General features: G+C 43.7%; 1 protein-coding gene across 3 annotated transcripts; it reads left to right on the plus strand.

The window, feature by feature from the left end:
• The first annotated feature begins 537 nt into the window (after positions 1-537).
• TRNT1 (tRNA nucleotidyl transferase, CCA-adding, 1) lies at positions 538-17,335 on the plus strand. 3 transcript variants are annotated; one of them, XM_015410673.1, is made up of 8 exons: positions 538-585; positions 1,519-1,684; positions 5,204-5,397; positions 10,312-10,450; positions 12,592-12,718; positions 13,663-13,856; positions 14,841-15,094; positions 16,867-17,335. In XM_015410673.1, exons 2-8 carry the CDS (start codon positions 1,519-1,521, stop codon positions 17,113-17,115), a joined length of 1,323 nt encoding a protein of 440 aa, XP_015266159.1. In that variant the 5' UTR covers positions 538-585; the 3' UTR covers positions 17,116-17,335. The 3 variants fall into 3 exon arrangements, with proteins under 3 accessions (XP_015266159.1, XP_015266160.1, XP_015266162.1); XM_015410674.1 differs by having other exon boundaries at positions 540-585; positions 1,578-1,684; positions 16,867-17,334; XM_015410676.1 differs by having other exon boundaries at positions 542-585; positions 1,525-1,684; positions 16,867-17,334.
• Positions 17,336-17,675: the final 340 nt, after the last annotated feature.

Genomic DNA, 17,675 nt, shown 5'->3' on the forward strand with positions numbered 1-17,675 from the left:
ACAGAAAGGTGGGCTAAAAATCCTGGTAAATAAAATTCCAAATTAAACCTTTTATTCAGAGGCTTATTGCCAAGAAGTGAACATGGAAGTTTGCCCACCACCACTCGGCCGAGACTGGGTGACCACACACGCTCTTTTTCTCCCCTTAGTGATGTTGCGAGAAGGCAGGCGGCGGGCGAACCCACCCGCGTCACGCCCCTGAATTCCTTACAAGAAGGGCGGGGGGAAGCCAAAGGGAGAGATTTGAACCCGGCATTTCTTTGGGGATCCAGAAAACCCGACTTTCGCAGGACCTCCTGTATTAGTGAGCCCAACACGAAACATCAACTCCCGCGGCGAAGTCGCCACTACAGAAGCACCGAAGACGGGGAAATCCCTCCTGAGTGACGCGGCCGCCGTCCCCCCCCTCCCCTCCCCTCCCCTCCCCTCCTTCGCGTTGACCTTCCCCAGCCCGCCTCCTGGGTGGGGCTGACTCCCAGGCCCTCCTCCTGCGCTCCGTCGCAGATTTTTGAGCTCACGCGCTTTTGCGTCGTCTCGGCTGCGGCGACTGGAGAGGCCGGTTCGGCGGAAGCCGCCAGTGCCCGGGTGAGTTGAGGCCGTTCCGCGTGCCCGGCTGAGCTGCTGCGGGCTGCTTTTCTGTTCACTCCTCCACCTCGGCGATGGAGCGAAGCCGCCAGACCGTCTCCTTGGGCTGTCCTGCTGCAGCCTGCTTCCCGCCAGCCACTTGCCCATTGAATAGCCTGGAACTTACTTCTGAGTAGACCTGCTTCTTGTTGCTCCCTTGACCAATTACTAGTGCAATTCCCAGGCAGAGTTCCTCCAGTTTAAGGCAGTTGACTCGAATAGCGCTACAGGGGGTTGTGCATAAAACTACCTTATATTCTCCTTAGGTTGATCACAAGCTGAATTGTCTTCGAATTGATATGCATTGAATAGGAAAGATAGTTGGCAAGAAACGGATACTGTCAAGAAAAAAGATTTATCTTATGACCTGTTTGCTTGCCCATTACTTTAGCCCAAACTTTACATGTTGATTGTAGTAACTCACCTAAGAAAATTTTAGTTTGCTTCTGAAAAGGTTACCAACCTCCAGGTGGAACCTGGGGCTCTCCCATTTTTACAGTTGATCTCCAGACAACCAAGATTAGTTCCTCTGGAAAAAATGGCTGCTTTTGGAGGATGGATTCTATAGCATTGAACCCTGCTGAGGTCCCTGCCCTCGCCAAACCCTGCCCCCCCAGGCCCCACCCACCCAAATCTCCAGGTATTGCCCAATCCAGACTTGGCAACTTTAGCTTCTGATATCCCTCTTGGAAGGAACTGTGACTCCTGTGGTGATGGAAATACTTAATTTTTTGTTTTAGTTCTGGAAAGGCTTGAATGAAGGTTCTTTTTAGAACTAATGTTTTTGATGTGCTCTAGTATATCTATATATAGCTGTTCTCTTTCTCACCAAGATGCACTAGAAAAAATAAAGATTGACTCATGGCATTTAATAACCAGTGCCCTCTTCCGTAGATGCAGACCTGTCTGTTCCTTCTGAGCTGCAGGGCAGGTTTTTCTCTCTTCCCCCGCAAAAGCACCACCACAGGGCTTACAGTCCTGTGGCGACATTTAGCTACAATGAAGCTGCAGTCTCCGGAATTCCAGTCCCTGTTCACACCTGGATTGAAGAGTGTAGCAGGTAACAGTGCATCATTCATTCATTTTCTTTGGTGCTGGAAAGGCAACTGGATGCATGTAAAGGATTAAATAAGAGAGACTACCAATATTGATTAAGAACCTGGAAGTATTTGTGTTCCAACTACAATGGGGATTTAGAATCTGGATGCTTTTGTGAAGGTCATTGGTGAGAAAGATTTCTCAAACATGCTGTAATTTGGATGCTGGTTATGATACAGTTGAGACAATAGAAACCTTCAACACAACATCCACTTTGGTCTGTTTACTACAGTGGATGCTGACAGGATCCTGTGAAGGCCACCACTTGTGTATTAGATCCATGCTCATTCTGGATATATAGAATCATAGAATTGGAAGGGACCTGAAGGGTCATATAGTCCAACCCCCTGCACAATGCAGGAAATTCACAAATACCTCCCCCCTCACACAACCATGCTCAGAAAATGTCAGTCAGTCCCTAATGCCTGTTATAAATTAATTACTGACCCAGGGTCTCTTTCCTTGTGCTCTAAAATAGGCAGCTATTCTTCCATTGATAAGTGAACCATTGCTAGAGAAGAATGATGAGGCCAGTTATTACCCTTCCTGGGAAAATTGATAGAAAAATCAGGTGCAGAGCAGCTCCAGGATTTCCTGGATAAATCATCTGATCTAGACCCCTTTTGGTCTAGTTTCAGACCAGACTACAGAGACAGTGCTGGTGGCCCTAGTAGATGTTCTCTGTCTAAATGTAGACAAACATTATTCCTCTCTACTACTCTTACTAGACTTATCAGCAGCCTTTGATAGGGTAGAAAATGAGGAGTATCCTGTGGAAACACTTGGAGGTAGAAGTTGGACTAAGGGATGTGCTTTGGATTGGTTCAGATCATTCCTTAGGAGCGGGACTTGGAAAGGAACAAGTTTTCTATACAGTGTGGGACCTGTCTTGTGGGGTTCCATAAGGCTCAGTCTAGTGTGTCATGCTATTCAGGCTCTATGTGATGCCCTTAGGAGAAATAGTTTGTAGTGTTGGAATATTTATTTATTCAATTCATAATAGGGTGCTATTAATATGGTTTTTAAAAATCCCCTGAAAACAGGGTAGCTTTATTAGTTGTTGTTTTTTTGTTACACCCTACAAACTAAAAGAAAAAAGGGAGGGAAAAGTACCCCGGGATTAAAGAAAAGTAAATTAGACCCACACTATAACTAAAAACCCAAGAAAGGAGACCATTAGCTGTTAGTTTCCAGTTAGTTTTTTAAAAAAACATTCAGTTCAAAAGTCAATGAGTTAGAGAGTTAGTTAGTCCATAGAGCCCGCGTGCGGGGAGGGCGGGATATAAATGTAAATAAATAAATATTAGCAATCCAAGCCAGTTCAGGTGTGTAAAAAGCTTCTTCCATCATCATCCACGTTTGCGAATATTCTTAAAGCCTTAAAGTTACTAGGGTGCTATTAATATGTTGATGACACCCAGCTCTATATTTCTGTATCCAAATTGCCTGGTGACATGGTAGAGACTCTGAACCAATTTCCGATTGCTGGAGTAAAGTGATTAAGGATAAACAAGCTGAAACTGAGTCCTGATGAGCCAGAGGTAATGTAATATTGGCTGGGAAAGCCAGGGTCCTGAAGGATGTGGTGCCCCCCACTTTTGATAGGGTCCAGCTGACTCAGTTAAGTGGCTAAGAATGATACTTTATTGGTGAGGAACAAAACTGATGTAGCTGCAAACAAGGCATTCTCTTTTCACTATCTTGGCTCTGCTGACCTGGCCATGTGGATCCATGGTATGGTTATTGGGCTACTGTAGTGCACTGTACATAGGTCTGCCCTTAAAAACAACTTGGGAGCGACAGTCGGGACAGAATGCTGTGGCCTGGCTACTGTCCAGTGCCAAGCCAAATCTGCATATTACTCCCTTTCTACAAACACTCCATTGGTTACCTATCAGTTACTGTGAATTTAAAGTTCCAGCTGCCACCTACAAAGCCCTTAAAGGCATGGAACCCACAGACCTGTAGGACCGCCTCTCCTTCTTTCTTCTGTCCTTCTCTCCCCTGTTCTACAATCCCAGCTGAACTGCATTATTTTGTTTCTACTAGGAAGCCACTTTGGGTCCCAGTGAGAACCATGGACTATAAATGTAAATAATTAATAAATAAATAGTTCACTCCAGCAGTAAAATACTTCACTTTGATAAATGCGGGCGCAACAGAAAGAACCAGAGTTATTTATTTATTTATTGAATTTATACACCACCCACCGAAGCAAGCTCAGGGCGGCTTTTTATTCCCTGCTGTGTTGGTAGTGCAATGGTACAGAAGAGAAATTATTGCTCCACCAAAAAAACCACACAGTATATCTGTTGCTAATCAGCTGAAGTAAGTTTCTTGTGTCAATGTAATTTCTCCAGTGCAACTTTGGCTGACTGAAAAAAAAAATGTGTTTCAGTCATGCTAAAAACTTCTGTGTAAGTAGAGTAGAGACTTAATGGATTATGGATATTGCCCTGTTGGCCATCCAGAGGAACTGGTTGGCCACTGTGTGAGACAGGATGCTGGACTAGATGGACCTTTGGTCTGATCCAGCAGGGCTCTTCTTCTTATGTGTATCAGTTATGATGACTGTACATACAGAACCATTTTAATAATTTTTCTCAAATCATCAAGATTAAAAAGACAAATTCGATTCCTCTGTTAGTCTTATCTAAAAGGTGTTCTGTTAGTATTCCATCAGCTCAGAAGGAATTTTGTGTGTATTTTTGGAAAGAAACATCAGTGTTTACACTGAAACATCAGTATAGCCTATGAACAAATTCTGTGCATTAGACTCTGCCACAGGGCCTGTTCCCTCTTCCGCTGAAACTTTCATTTGTGCCAGATCAATGGTTTTCAGTGGGCCCTTGTGCAAATGGAAGTTTTAGCAGGAGAGAAAGAATGCTCCACAGCAGAAGGTATCTAGCATGCATGGAACTCATTCGCAGGATCCAAGGATGATATCTGTGATACTTTAACACCCAAAAGCTGTCATTATCTTGTGAAAGCCAGCACCATTGATTTCATTGGAACGTAGGTGTTCAGAGCCTTAGAGGGGTTGACGTTCTTGCATGGATAGGTAGAGGAAATGTGAACATTTGCTCATTTAAACATAATCTGGCCAATCGGGTGTGAGGCTGCTTTAATAATATCAATAGTTACCAAACTCTTGAAGTGCAATCTGGGGATTTAAATTCTGATGCTACTTGGAAATAATCTCTCTCAAATAAGATATTCAAGTAAAATTGTTGGGGTTTGCAGCATTATCACTTAGAACCAATGTGGACTACAGAATCCGTAGTAAATCAGGCAAGAATGGATGTTGTTGAATGCTTTCCAGACTGCTTAATTAATTGTCTAGCTTGGGCTTCTATCTTGTCTGTTCAGCTTTAATTGGACTGAGGTTGTACGACTGAGCAGGGAATTATTTCTTGCACAAGAATTCTTAAAAGTTGCCCCCTTATGACTGTTTTATTTTTGCCCTCTGCCCACCTGCCAGAATTATTTGACAAAGCGAACTATGAACTAAGAATAGCAGGCGGCGCTGTAAGGGACTTGCTCAATGGGATGACGCCACAAGATGTTGACTTTGCCACCACTGCTACTCCGACTCAAATGAAGGAGATGTTCCAGAGCGCAGGTGTCCGTCTGATCAACAACCGAGGGGAAAAACATGGAACCATCACAGCAAGGGTAAAAAAGATTTATAAATTCCATAAGCTTAGAGTAGATGGGGGGGGAAGTATGCTGGGAAGGATCCTACCTGTGTATCATCGTTTGTTGCGTTCGGATGTTGTCTATGTAATAGAATTGGAAAAACTAGTCAATCCACGTTGATACATCTGAGGAGTTGTAAAGGAAAGGTTACAGACCATGATAAATTGAGGGGGGAGTTTGTATGTGAATTTTGTGAACGAAGATTCCCCACACAAATTGGAGTATCTCAACATAAGCGGCATAAACATCCAGAGGAAAGGAATGAGGAACGGAAAAACAAGATGAAAAAGGAAACTGGTTTAAAGAAAAGGAAGGTCAGGGGATGTTGGACTGAACAAGAAGAAGAGTTATTGATGGAGTTAGAACAAAAATTTAAAGATGACCGGAAAATTAACGAAGCCATTGCAATAGTACTTAAGAGTAAGAACGCAAAGCAGATTGCAGATAAACGGAAAGATCTTAGAGATAAAGTGGCTAAACAGAAGGTAAACCAGGTAGTAGACGATGTTAAGAACTATGAGGAATTGAAGAATAAAAGGAAGATGGTGGATCGGGTTGAAAAGGTTAAGGAAAGATATAGGAAGTTATATGAGTCAGGCCTGATGAACTTTAAATGTCTCCCTGGGGTAGAAAGGATTTTAGAAAGGTGGTATGAGGGTCATGAAGGCATTGAAGAAGGGATAGAGAGTATTACTATCGACTGTCTGATAAAATTCTTGACAGAACCAAAGAAGAAGTATAAAAAATGTGTGGGCAGGAAAAGAAGGAAGGGAAAAAAACGAAATTGGATGCGTAGGCGGGCGAAGAAAAGGCTTCAGTATAAGGAAGTGCAACAACTATATGAGAAAGATAGGAAAAGATTGGCTTCCCTGATTCTGGATGGTAGAGAGGAGCATAGCTGTGAGAACGAGCTGGAAGAAGTATATGAAGTTTTTCGTGATAAGTTGGAGATAAGAACTCAGTTTGCAGGACTAGGAAAGTTTGAAGCGCCTAATATGGCACAGAATGAGTGCTTCTATGAATTGATAACGGTGGAAGAAGTACGGAATATGGTAGGAGAGTTAGATACGAGGTCAGCTGCTGGTCCTGATGGAATTGGGGTCAAAGAGTTAAAAGAATTTGACCCAGGAGGTATTATGTTATGTGAGTTATTTAATCTCTGGTTATTAAGTGGATATATTCCCCAGACCGTAAAGACATGTCGATCTCTTTTGATTCCTAAACTGGATGATGAAGAAAAACTTAGAGAATTGAATAATTGGAGACCATTAACGATTGGCTCTACGGTGTTGAGATTGTTTTCACGAATCATTACTAAAAAGGTTGAAAAGATGTGTCCAGTCAATGCTCGGCAAAGAGGGTTTAGATCTTCATCCGGATGTTCGGAGAACTTAGAGATGCTACGAGTAATTCTGAAAGATGCGAAGCAGTGTGGAAAAGAATTGGGTGTTGTGTATTTGGACATTGCCAAGGCCTTTGACTCAATTGCCCATGAACACATCATTTGTAGTCTACGAAATAGGGGTGTTGATGAGCATGTGATTCAGTTAATTAAAAGTTCATTAAGTGAGGCGGTAACTAGATTTAAGGTGCAAAAAGGTGAAACTGCCTATATTAAGATCAATAATGGGGTTAAACAGGGTGACCCTATGTCGCCGACTCTATTCAATATTGCAATGGATCCGCTTATCAATATGTTGGCTAAAGTTGGGAAGGGATACAGAATAGGTACTGCAGAAATCTCGGTTATGGCTTTTGCAGATGATTTGGTGCTGATTGGGGATAGTTGGGAGGCAATCAGTAACCAATTGCATATGGTACAGGCGTTTTGCGAGATCACGGGATTGAAGGTGCAGGGGAGTAAATGTGCCGGTTTTATGCTTAGCCCTGGAGGAGGGTCTTTTGTGATTAATAATTGTGAAAGCTGGGCTATAGATGGGGAGATGTTGAAAATGCTCGGACCCAGTGAGGTGTATAAATATTTAGGTATCACAATGGATCCTTGGAGTGGTATTAAGAAACTTGATTGGGAGGAACAACTAATAAAATGGCTAAGTAATCTTTCTAGAGCTAGTCTAAAGCCTACTCAAAAGTTGGAATTGTTAAAAACTTTCGTGATTCCGTGATTGCTGTATTCCATGGACCATATGGAAACTCCTATGGTGAAACTGAGAAATCTAGATGATTGCATTAGATCAAAAATGAAGGAATGGTTACATCTACCAGCATGTACCACAAATAGCCTTTTCTATACAAGGATGTGTGATGGGGGCCTTGGGGTGGTCCAATTGGAAAAATTAGTACCTTTATTACGATTGAAAAGACTGTTTCGTGTTGCTCAGTCTGAGGATAGTGTTATTCGAGAAATATGTAGGTCTGTTAACATACAGGGTGAATTTAGGCAACTTTGGATTGAATTGGGTGGTGGCGAGGACGAAGTCCCGGATACCACATATTACCATAAAGAGAAGACTAATTGTCCTATGCCTAGGGACTATAGAGACTCTGAGTTTGAACGTTGGTGTTCATTAATCTGTCAAGGAAGTGGGGTAGCTGTCTTCGGGAGAGATGTTATTAGTAATGCCTGGATAGGTAATAAATTGGGGTTATCCGAAAGAGACTACATCATGGCATTGAAGCTACGAGCTAACGTATTACCAACACGTGAGTTCTTAGGACGTGGGAAACAGGATTTCCCTAGATCATGCCGTAAATGTGGAGCAAAATACGAGACAATATCTCATGTATTGGGCCAGTGTCCAGCAGTACAGAAACTCCGTATTCTAAGGCATAATAAGATCTGTGCCTTATTAGCAAAGGAGGCAAAAAAACATCAATGGCTGGTCCATCATGAGCCCCACTTGCGAAATAAGAAACGAGAGCTTCGAAAACCAGATTTAGTCTTCTGTAAGGGTGACCTAGCGTTAGTGGTGGACGTAACTGTGCGGTTCGAACACCATAGGCACTCGTTAGAACAAGCAGCGATGGAGAAAGTTGCCTACTATAAAGAATTGGAAGATCAGGTTATGAAAATGATGGGAGTAACTCAGGTACTATTCTTTGGTTTTCCTATTGGAGCCAGAGGAAAATGGTACGCACACAATGATCATCTGTTCAGGATTCTCGGTTTGTCAGAAAATCAGGGCAACTGGGCAGCAAGGTTGCTAGCGCGTAGGGCATTAGTATATTCTGTTGACATTATTAAAACCTTTATGAACGCTTGACTTAACTTTACTGGATTGACTTACCTTTCCCCTGATACGATATAACATCAAGTGGCGGTGCTAGGGTTCTTTTATCCCAGCGCTATTTTAGTGCTACTTTTTCTTTTAATTACTATTATTTTACGACGATGGCATTTTTTTATGGTCGGAAATAGTCTGGACGGGCCAGAGAGGTCTGACCAACCTCGGTAACTCGAAACCGTAGAGTCTTTCTCTAATAAATTACTCGACTCTATTATTAATAGATGGGGGGGGAAGTATGCTGGGAAGGATCCTACCTGTGTATCATCGTTTGTTGTTGTTGTTGTTGAATAGGAGTTATAGGCACACTTGGATAGGGGCTGGAAGGACCTGGATGGAACCTGCTGTTGGTTCCCCATGCTTCTTTGCCTCTCCATGGTGTGCTGCCTGCTCCTTGTCTCAGAAGAGTAGAGGGAAACCCAGCCCAAGGATTAAGAAAGCAGCATGTGTGTATAGCACATGTTATAATATATTGTGGTGGTTTTGGCTCCACTTATAGCTTCCTATAACCCAGAGATGGGAAGGGCTGTGTGCTGTTGGCAAAATAAAAATAAAAAAGGTATAAAGGTAAGACAACAAACAGCTGAGATGATGAATGGGAAGAGGGCTCAGGTAGTAGAGAAGTTCAAGGATAGGACAGAATAGGCAGAATGGGAACCTGACCCAAAATGGGAAAAAGCAGATAGGGAAGACAGAGGATTAAGAAAGTTACAAATATTAGCCTGATAAAACCATCCGGTAAGCCCCTTGTGTAACAGGATTGTTTAGTTTTGTGACTCTCAGGGCCTGAATACACAATATGTGAGTTGGGTTGGGAATTGCACGTGTGACCTGGGAGGGGACCAAATTGGCTCCGGAGAGTGGCATTGTGAGGGGCTTCATCATTCCATCTCTTCCACTCTGTGCACTTTTACCAGAAAAAAAATGGCCAATGGGGACAGGTGGTTTATCCTGCTGCCAGTTCTGCATGTCTCCTGCACAGGCACAGGGTGGAAGGGAGGGCATGCCGAAGCCTCTCCTGCCAGACCCCACAGCTGATCCCCCCCCCGCCCACTTTGTAGGATGAGTTCCAGATCACATGTGAAACACATTGGGTTGAGTATCCCCCCAACGTACATTTCACGTATCGTGTCATGGGATCCTTATTTTAAGCGAGTGGGTGTCTTTTCAGGAGAAAGGCTATAGTTTAGTGGTAGAGCATCTGCTTTGCATACAGAAGGACTCGGGTTCAGTCCTCGGCATCTCAAGATCAAGTAATAAGTGATGTGAAAGACTTTTATTCGAGACCCTGGAAAGCCACTGCCAGTCAGAGTATACAGAATTGACCTTTCATGAGAGAGGTTCATGTGGACATTGAGGGGGAAGGTTCCTGGCCAATTTTATTTCTTTATTCCTTTACATAGCCAAGAGATGTTTAAATGAAGAATTCAGGTAGTCTCACATCAAGGACTAAGTTGATTCCTGTTTGGCTTTAACAGTGACCATGTCCTCAGACTGTTCTTTGGGTTTGCAGGGTAGTTTGCTGTTAAGGGAGGGGATAGGTCATGGTCTACAGAATGTATACAAAAGGCATATTGTCTTCCCATATTGGGAAGATTATATTGTACAGAAGCTCAGTTAACGCCTTAAAAACAATCTTTTATAGCTCCATGAGCAGAACTTCGAAATTACCACATTGAGAATTGATCTAATTACCGATGGGCGACATGCAGAAGTGGAATTCACAACAGACTGGGAAAAAGATGCTGAAAGGAGAGATCTTACAATCAATTCTATGTTCCTAGGTAACCTTTCCCCTCTGAAATCAAATAATAACTCTTAAGTTCTGATAGTTCACATTATGCATTCACTTCTGTGTACTTTCATGTAATTACAGCGCCCGCTGTTAGTGTATATTGGCCTGTATACATATGAAGCAGCAACCTTATTGAAGTCTAGCAGGTCGTGGGTGTGGATGGTGGAACTCTTCTGGGACACACATACATGATGGCCTGCTCCCCCAAGAGGAAACAGAACAATTTTGTTTAAAAAATTTGTGTCCCACTTTTCTACCATTGTGGAACTCAAGGTGGTTGTGGAGGTCCCAAGGAGTCTCCCATCTGTGCAGTGGCTACACTCAAGACTACCTTAATTTTAGCTGCATCACATGCTTTCAGACCATACCTTGGGAAGTGACGTTGATTTGTGTTTGATCAGGAGGTTATTTGACATGCATGTCATCATTCTGTCTAATACCAAAATACTTCACGAGAGTTATAGTTAAAAGTAAGGGCTATAGGAAGCTGCAGATAGCTGCTAGCATGCTTTTAAAAAATCAGCACGATCCTTTCTCATTATGGCTCTTCGTTGGCCAACAGTTAAGACTCCAGTGCTGTGCTGGAAACAATAGCTGCAAAACATCTCACGTTGATGGGGAATCCATAGTTATTTTTCTGATCTTTGTGCAGATCTCAGTCCTGGCCCCCACCTGGTGGACCGCTCTGCCGGAAGACATCCGTGCCCTGTGGGAGTGGTTATCTTTCCGCAGGGCATGCAAGGCAGAGATGTTCCACCGGGCCTTTGGTTGAGGACAGCGACAGGGCTTCTTTGGCACTCTTACATAATTCCCCATCCCTCGTAACCCCCCTGGGGAGCTGGAATTCTTCCCACCATCTTATATACTGTATGTATGGTGTGTTTATTTATTGGTAATTATTGGATTAACTTAGTTTTAAATGGAGATTTGTATATTATTTTGTTGTAAGCCGCCCTGAGCCCGTTTTCAGGGAAGGGTGGCCTAGTAAATCTAATTTAATAAATAGATTGATAAAATATTTCCCCTTTAAAGGTGTGTGACGGTGATACTCGGTGGCTAAAGAGCCACATGTGGCTTTTCTGAGTTCAGTTCCCCAACGTGGCACCCACTGTATGTTTCAGGAATGTGGGCAAGATCCTTGCCCATTGGGACTGTGGTTGGCAGTTGGTTCCCACCTTGAAACAGCTGCCATCAAAGGAATAGTAAGCTGCAGGCCTTGTGCTATAGGAGTGGAAGTAAATGTGGCTCTTTTGGCTGATGGTGATTGTGGATATGGCTCTCAGCAACCCACAGAGTGAGCACCACTACATTAGAGTAACCTGAAAAATTGTTGTCTTGCCTTAAGGAGACTCACCGTAAAACAGCTGGATTGTCACAAAAGGTATTGCCTTGACAGTGTCAGCTGTACACGATTTAGTTGTGTTTTTGGTACATGTACTGGTTGATAGTGATTATAAAGTACAAAGTGAAAGTTAAGTAAATGCAACAAAGTGGACCATTGTTGGAACAGATGTCAGGCTGCATTCAGTGAACAGAACAAATTCATGGAATGTTTTGCATTCCTCTTCCCCCTTCAGCCTTCTATGTCCCTGTCCTCTGAAAAGCTGTTTCTAAGGGTTGGGTGCTCCTCAGGGAACCGAATGAGACATGGTGCAGGGGTGTACAGCAAGAAGAGGGCATCAGAAGACATAGCCCCTGTCAACCATTTGTGCACGACCACTTGCTCCATTTGCAAAGGACCTGTATACGTGTGTGATTTCTGCCAGTGTTTCACCTTGAGAACCACCCTACAGTTCCTGAAGGTCTCCTTTCCATGGCAACCCTTATGAGGGGGGCTTCAAGGGGGAGGGTGGGATTTATTCTGTGAACTCGTTCTGTTCCTGGATCATTGGCTTCCAAAACAATTGCACTCACAGTCGCCTTGATCAGATGCCAAAGGTAAACATGGATAACCAGGCATTGCTGTCGTTGGTGTCTGACAAAAGGAGCTTTGACTCTTGAAAGCCCAGACCCAGGAAATCTTGTTGGTCTCTAAGATGCTACTGGGCTTGAATTGAGCTGTTCTACTGCAGACCAATGTCACTACCCTCTGAAACTCTGCATTGCTCTGTCTTTATTTTTCAATAACAGGCTTGGATGGCACGCTTTATGATTATTTCAATGGCTATGAGGATTTAAAAAACAGTAACGTCAGATTTGTAGGATGTGCGGACCAGAGAATAAAAGAGGATTACTTACGAATTCTACGATACTTCAGGTAGTAACTTTATTTTCATAACTATTAAAGGTACATCAGAGGTCATTTCGGGGGGGATCGCAGGGGATCGCAGTTCCCCCGGGTGAGGTACGGGGGGCGGGGCACATGACAAAGCCCCGCCCCCTGCTTCTGGCCGCTCCGCTTCCAGCCCTCATTCAGCCAGGAGGAGGCAGGAGAAGAGGGAGGGTAAGTTGTTTCCTCCCTGCCTCTCCTCACCCCTGCCTGCCTGGGGCCAGGGAGGGCCATTGCGGAGCTTCCTTGCACTCCCGCTGGCCTTGCAGGTCCACTGCCGGGCCCCTCATGGGGCTCGGCAGTGGAGCTTCAAGGCCGGCAGCGGCGGCCGGGACCGTTGGGGGCGGGGTGTGTGGCCTCATGACACACTTCCAGTGATGTCAGGGGGTGTGGCCTTATGGCACACTTCCGGTGATGTCAGGGGGTGTGGCATATGCTAATGAGTTATGCTAATGAGTTCCCCTAGCTCTTTTTCTACGAAACGACCCCTGAGGTACATACTGACACTATGCAGAGAGATCCCCTTCAGGTTCAATAGGGACCCTGTTTCTTTGTGTCTCCTGCAACGGTTTGTGCATGGGGGAGCACTTGTGTTCGGACCAGCTGTCCCTGTTCAGATTAATCAAGATTCAGATCAGCTTGTCTAAACCTTCACATCAAATGTCGGCATTTTCAAAATCATGGCATTCCAAAGTGGTATAAAACAAATTGGTTCTAGGTGCTAATGCTGAGGGAGGGAAGGTGGCACGGTGTAGCCCCATCTTCTCAGAAGCTAAGCAGAGCTGGTGCTTGGATGGGAGACCCACCAAGGAAGTCTCTGCGAAGAAAAGCAATCGCAGACCACCTCTGCTTCCCACTTGCCTTGAAGGCTCCTTGTCGCAACTTGACGGCATTTATGCATCTACTAATGATGATCAATCTTCTTCTTTCAGGTTTTATGGGAGGATAGCAGAAAAGCCTGGTGACCATGACTCCAAAACACTGGAGGCAATCAGAGAAAATGCCAAAGGTTTAGCTGGAATATCAGGAGAAAGAATTTGGGTGGAGCTGAAGAAAATCCTTATTGGGAACCACGTTAATCATCTGGTTTGGCTGATGTATGAACTCGAAGTGGCCAGTTATTTGGGTAAATCTCAGTCATAATGATAGCATATTAATAATTCTGACAACCAGTTGTGTAGTAATCAGGCACAGTCACTGACACGATGCCTTGAATGTCAGTATCCAGTGATGCTGAGGGGATGATAGATTTTAAAAAGGACACCTTCTTCGCACAGTGCATTGGTCTCATCCAGTGGGGCTCTTCTTGGTGTTTTGCACATAGGGGTGGGTTTATGTGATTTTGCTGTGGCTGCTGCAATTGCTGGTACAGCCACATGGCCGATTTCCCCTGCCCCAGTCGCCACAGCAGCCATTACCTCCACATGCACCATGGGGTGTGTGTGGCTTTTAACTTTTTTATATCTACAACTGACACTGTTATAGCATTAGAACAAACTACCAGGTTCTCTGAATTTCCAACCTTTATTTAGAAAAAGAAGGAAGCTCTAGTCTGTCCCCTTTCATTGTGTAGAGAGATACTTCCCTGCCCCCCCCCCAAATAAAAGCTGAGAACCTGACAGACTGTTAGGGGAGGGGCCGTGGCTCAGTGGTAGAGCATCTGCTTGGCATGTAGAGGGGCCCAGGATCAATGTCTGGCCTCTCTGGTGAAATGGAGTTGGGTGAGAGAGACTTCTGCCTGAGACCCTGGAGAACTGCTACCAGTCCGTGGACACAATACTGACTCAGTGGAAGGCAGCTTCATGTGTGGTCACGTATTACAGCGCTATAATGATACGTTTTTAAAGCCTTCTAGTGGTGGGGAATTCTACTGTCTATCGTTTAGGATGACAACATTGGAGTAGAAATACCAGTGGTAGCTCTGGTCCCCGCATTCACGCAAGCAGTGAAGTAGACATGTGATCCTGTTGTAGGTGCAGCAGCTCAGAATCCAGAGCTGTTTCATGAATTGAGTTAGTACTCGGTAGACTGCATCTTGTCATGGCATTCTGATTTCCTGGTTACATTATTCTCATCTTCCTTTTTTTGTGTGTGTGTGTCTGTTCCTCAGGATTACCTGTTAATGGGAGCTTAAAGGAATTTGACACAGTCTATAAAAATGCTCAGAGTCTCTTTCCAAAACCAATGACCGTTCTAACATCACTGTTCAAGGTACCAGATGATGTCTTGAAACTGGATTTGAGGCTGAAACTTTCAAAAGATGAAAAAAATCTTGGGCTGTTTCTGCTGAAGCACAGGAGGGATTTGGTCAAAGCTTCCGATGCTGCCGAACCACTTAAACCTTACCAAGACTACATTATTGATGTAAGTGCTGTCTCAGATTGCGTCTTCATATATTAAAAACGACTGAGCTTGATTGTTAAAAGCTGTAGCTGACTGCAATAAAAAACCCTCTGAGACTTGAGTCCACTGGAGATATCTGTGGGCAGAAGGGATTTCCCCCCCCCCTTCAGCCTCAAGTTCCTCCTGAAGTTCTGTTCTTATTAGAGTATACAAGAGGAACTAGTGTCACATAATTACTAAGAAAATTAGCTGTGATCTGTTGTCATTTCCAGTATAGGGGATAATATTGGCCTACCTTGCAGGGCTATTTAAATCTGCATCATTTAGGGGTGGAGTAGAAAAGGCAATATGAGGATCCAAGGTGTCTCAAGTAGGTTCTAGGTTCATGAATAGATTGTAAGATGGATCAGACTGTTCAACTAGTTGTACTTAAATTTGTGACGGTGTATGCATTTAATCACAGGACTACATAGCTTTCTTAAGCAGTGTTTTGGTGACACTTGAAATTTCTTGAAAAACATAGAGGTCTGTCCTTACATTAAAAAAAATCTGTTAACAGATGAAATAGTTTTCAACTTTAATTGCTGGTGACTTGATAAAATGTCCTCTGGCATTCTGATTAATCTGGGTCCTAGAAGCGAGGAAAGGGAGAGGCTTGCAGGCCAAAAGGTTAGAATTACTACAGCACATGTCACAGTGAAACCAGGATCATGTTCATTGTGACTGATGCATGTTGGAATTTTAAAGAGACTAGAGCTGTAAACACTGTGGGGGAAATTGTTCATTAATGCAAAGCAATTTTAGCAGTGTCTGCCATGTGGTAAATATTGTCTACTGTTACAATATATTTGAATTTGGCTTCTTGCTATTTGGGTGGCCTGAGGCGGCTGCTCCAAAATGTAATGCTAAGCGTCTTTACCAGACTGTAAATTGCATTGAATCTTTGGGGGCTTAATTTAAGGAGGGGATATATATGTAGGCGCTGCGATGGCTCAAGTGGCTGAACTGCAGGCTGTGGAAGGTCGGTAGTTCAGGTGTTCGAGACCCAGGTGCTGCATGACGGAGTGAGCTCCCGTCTCTAGTTCCAGCTCCTGCCAACCTAGCAGTTTGAAAGCAAGAAATTGCAAGTAGATAAATGGGTACCACTTCAGTGGGAAGGTAACAGTGTTCCGTGTGCCTTGGTGTTTAGTCACGCCGGCCACATGACCACGGAAACGTCTTCTGACAGCGCTGGCTCTTCGGCTTTGAAACGGAGATGAGCACCACAACCCTAGAGTCTGACTCGACTGGCTTTCGAGCAAGGGAACCTTTACCTTTACTTTATATATGTAGGAGTAGGTTAAATATATGGCCTCGGGTTTTTTGCAAGTTGTTTGAAGTTAGCATGCTGTTTTCTAATATACACGTTTCTTCCACATTCAGTATGCTCAAGTCCCTCTCCTTCAAGATCCTTTGATAGACACTGAGAAAAATACTGACTTGTATATGAACACGCATGAAGCTTTCTTAATCCTGAATCAGTATTGTCTACTCAGACCAGCAGTGGCTGCCCAGAGTCTTAGCGGTCTTTCACATCTCCTACTGCCCGGTCCTTTTGACTGGAGGTGCCAGAGATTGAACCTGTGACCTTTTGCATGCCGGGCAGAAGCTCTGCCACTGAGCCACAGCCTCTGAACTGGGAATTCCTGTGCTGAGGGGAAAGATTTTCATTTATGTTGTATGCAGTGTTTGTGTACTATAATTTTGTTCAGGTCTTTCATGTTGTGGTGGGTTGTTTTTTTTCCTTTGTAAAGTCAAGGGAACCTGATGCAGCATCCAAAATCTGTGAGCTTCTGAAGTACCAAGGTGAAGAACACCTTCTGAAAGAAATGCAAGGCTGGTCTATCCCAACGTTCCCAGTAAGCGGCCATGACTTAAGAAAAATGGGGATTTCTTCTGGAAAAGAAATTGGGACACTCTTACAGCAACTACGGGACCAGTGGAAAAAGAGCGGATACCAAATGGAGAAGGAAGAACTCTTAAGCTATGTAACGAAAGCATAGCATACAATTGGGGGAATCGAGGTGTAAAGTAACACAGTGCATAAAGTTATATCAAACTCCACGTGTAAATATTTACTCTTTGTAAGCCAGCGCAGTAATTTGGTTCTGAGGGTTTTCAAAAGAATCAGCTTTTTCATCTTATAACTAACACAAGATTCAAAAAAACAGTTTTTATATTCTTGTAGTAATGGATGACTTCATTTTCCAGACTAAGGAATGTATTCTTGGTATTCACTTTCTAATGTTCTCTCATAATGGTGAACGTAAGCAGAAGTAACACACAATCTTCCATTTTACTTGTGCAAAACAGGCAGTTTCCATGCTTCAAGTAAACACCTTTTCAGGGTTTGGCTTCAGCTGGTGACGGAGGGATCAGATTAGGATTTATAATGGTATTTCAGCTCAGAGTTGAGTAGCAGTGGAAATCTTACTTTGCCAGTTCTCAAATAAGCTGCTGTATCTTGGATAACACCAGGTGTCATCCTCCAGACCAGTAAATGGGATTCTGTGACCTCCCCCTTCCATGGGTCTTGACTAGGGATGTGCAAAAAAAAAAAATT

The sequence above is a fragment of the Gekko japonicus genome, unplaced genomic scaffold (genome assembly GCF_001447785.1).
Source record: "Gekko japonicus isolate JY-2015 unplaced genomic scaffold, Gekko_japonicus_V1.1 scaffold5536, whole genome shotgun sequence".
Taxonomy (NCBI): Eukaryota; Metazoa; Chordata; class Lepidosauria; order Squamata; family Gekkonidae; genus Gekko; species Gekko japonicus.

Coding starts and splice junctions, on each gene's coding strand:
- TRNT1 (XM_015410673.1), top strand. CDS start 1,519: ATGCAGACCTGTCTGTTCCTTCTGAGCTGCAGGGCAGGTTTTTCTCTC. Junction 12,719..13,662: donor CGAATTCTACGATACTTCAG/GTAGTAACTTTA, acceptor TTCTTCTTTCAG/GTTTTATGGGAGGATAGCAG. Junction 15,095..16,866: donor ACCAAGACTACATTATTGAT/GTAAGTGCTGTC, acceptor TCCTTTGTAAAG/TCAAGGGAACCTGATGCAGC.